Source organism: Fonticula alba (genome assembly GCF_000388065.1).
Source record: "Fonticula alba strain ATCC 38817 unplaced genomic scaffold supercont2.1, whole genome shotgun sequence".
NCBI classification, from domain to species: Eukaryota; order Rotosphaerida; family Fonticulaceae; genus Fonticula; species Fonticula alba.
The window spans coordinates 3321678-3323002 of NW_009242971.1; the positions used below are offsets into that span (position 1 = coordinate 3321678).

The 1325-nt window shown below is 69.8% G+C and overlaps 2 protein-coding genes across 2 annotated transcripts in view; one reads left to right on the top strand and one right to left on the bottom strand.

The window, feature by feature from the left end:
• Positions 1-298, bottom strand: part of H696_00708 (hypothetical protein) — a gene marked incomplete at both ends in the record, with an annotated part of 4131 nt that extends 3833 nt beyond the window's left edge. Inside the window, one exon of the mRNA XM_009494591.1 lies at positions 223-298. Coding sequence (XP_009492866.1) covers positions 223-298 — 76 coding nt within the window. The remainder of the gene's footprint in view (positions 1-222) is intronic.
• A 338-nt stretch (positions 299-636) lies between these two features.
• The window catches only part of H696_00709 (hypothetical protein), a gene marked incomplete at both ends in the record, with an annotated part of 1671 nt that continues 982 nt past the window's right edge, over positions 637-1325 (top strand). Inside the window, one exon of the mRNA XM_009494592.1 lies at positions 637-1325. Within this exon, the coding sequence (XP_009492867.1) occupies positions 637-1325 (689 nt within the window).

Consider the following 1325-nt stretch of genomic DNA (forward strand, 5'->3'; position numbering starts at 1 on the left):
CGGATCCCAATGTTCGCGGGCCCCATCGCGTGGCTCCCCTGCATGAGGCCGCCGAGCGGGGCCAATTTGCTGCCGTGGCCTTGCTTCTGGTCTTCGGGGCAGATGTTCACGCCCGGACCGACCGCCAGCAAACGCCGCTGGATCTCCTGTCGCGAGATCGCATGTCCGCCGGGGACTTCCGTCGGACTAGCCGGCTGCTGGAGGCCCAGGCCCGGCACTCACCGGCCGGGGCGGTGTCCACCCCCCCAGCTGGGCGTCTTGGGCCCGGACGGCTGAATAGCGCCGGATTCGCGCACATTTCCCCCGACGCGGCCTCGGAGGTGTATTCCGTGGCACAGACCCTGTTAGATGGCAAGTTGCTCGGGCCCGAGGCGGTGACTCAGCCATCGAGAGCAGCCGATGTAACCAGCCCGGATATCGCGGGCGCCTCTGGGCCCGGCTCGCCGCGATCCTCGGTCCCAATGTCGCCAGTGGCGCCGAAGCCCAGTACGCACTGCTTGCTGCCATCGCCCTTCCTGCTGCCATCGCCTCCCGAGCTTTCCCTGTGTGCACCTCCGCACATGTATCCCCCGCGCCCCCCCCCCCCCGCCTGCTGCTCGCGGCTCCCTCCTTTGCATTCCCAGGCCTCTCACTGACATGCGATCCTCCTCTTCGGCACCTGGTGTTTGTCTGGCCCCGGGGCAGATCGACACCATGCGCACGATGAAGCGCTTTTCCGTGACCCCCATGGGCCGCGCCACCAATGCCGCCTATGTCAACTTTGTCACCATCCAGAGTGCCATCCGGGCGGTCAACGACCAGCTGACCATTGACGGGCTGGATGTGAAGGTGGTCTTCACAACGGCCCGAGCGGCGGCCGAAGCAACTGGCGGGCCACCCGCCGCGGCTTCGCGCTTCTCCACTCCGGCGCCAGCACCCGCGCCGGTGCCGACGCCGGTGCCGGCACCGGTGCCGACGCCAACGCCGGCGATCCCCCCCACGCCGGTGTCTGTGCCGGTGTCCGGGCCTCCTGCGGGGCCTCGATTGGCCGCCGTGCCGGCCTCCCAGGATGCCGGCAGTGACTCCGAGCCGGAGCCCGGGCAAATTTCCATGGACGAGGACCCCTTCCCGGCCGGCGGCCCGGGGGCCGAGTCGTCTGCCGGCAAGACGCCCGCCTCGCAAGCGGCCGAGACTTCCTCCGGCTCGCAATCCCAGCCCCAGGGCGGCCCGGTTGGCGATGATCTCGACAAGGCACTTCCTCGAAGCAGCGGGTCTACGGCCGATGTCCCGATGGCGGCGACCTCTCAGCAGCCTGGTGCCTCGGTCGGGCCAGCGGCGCCGGCAGC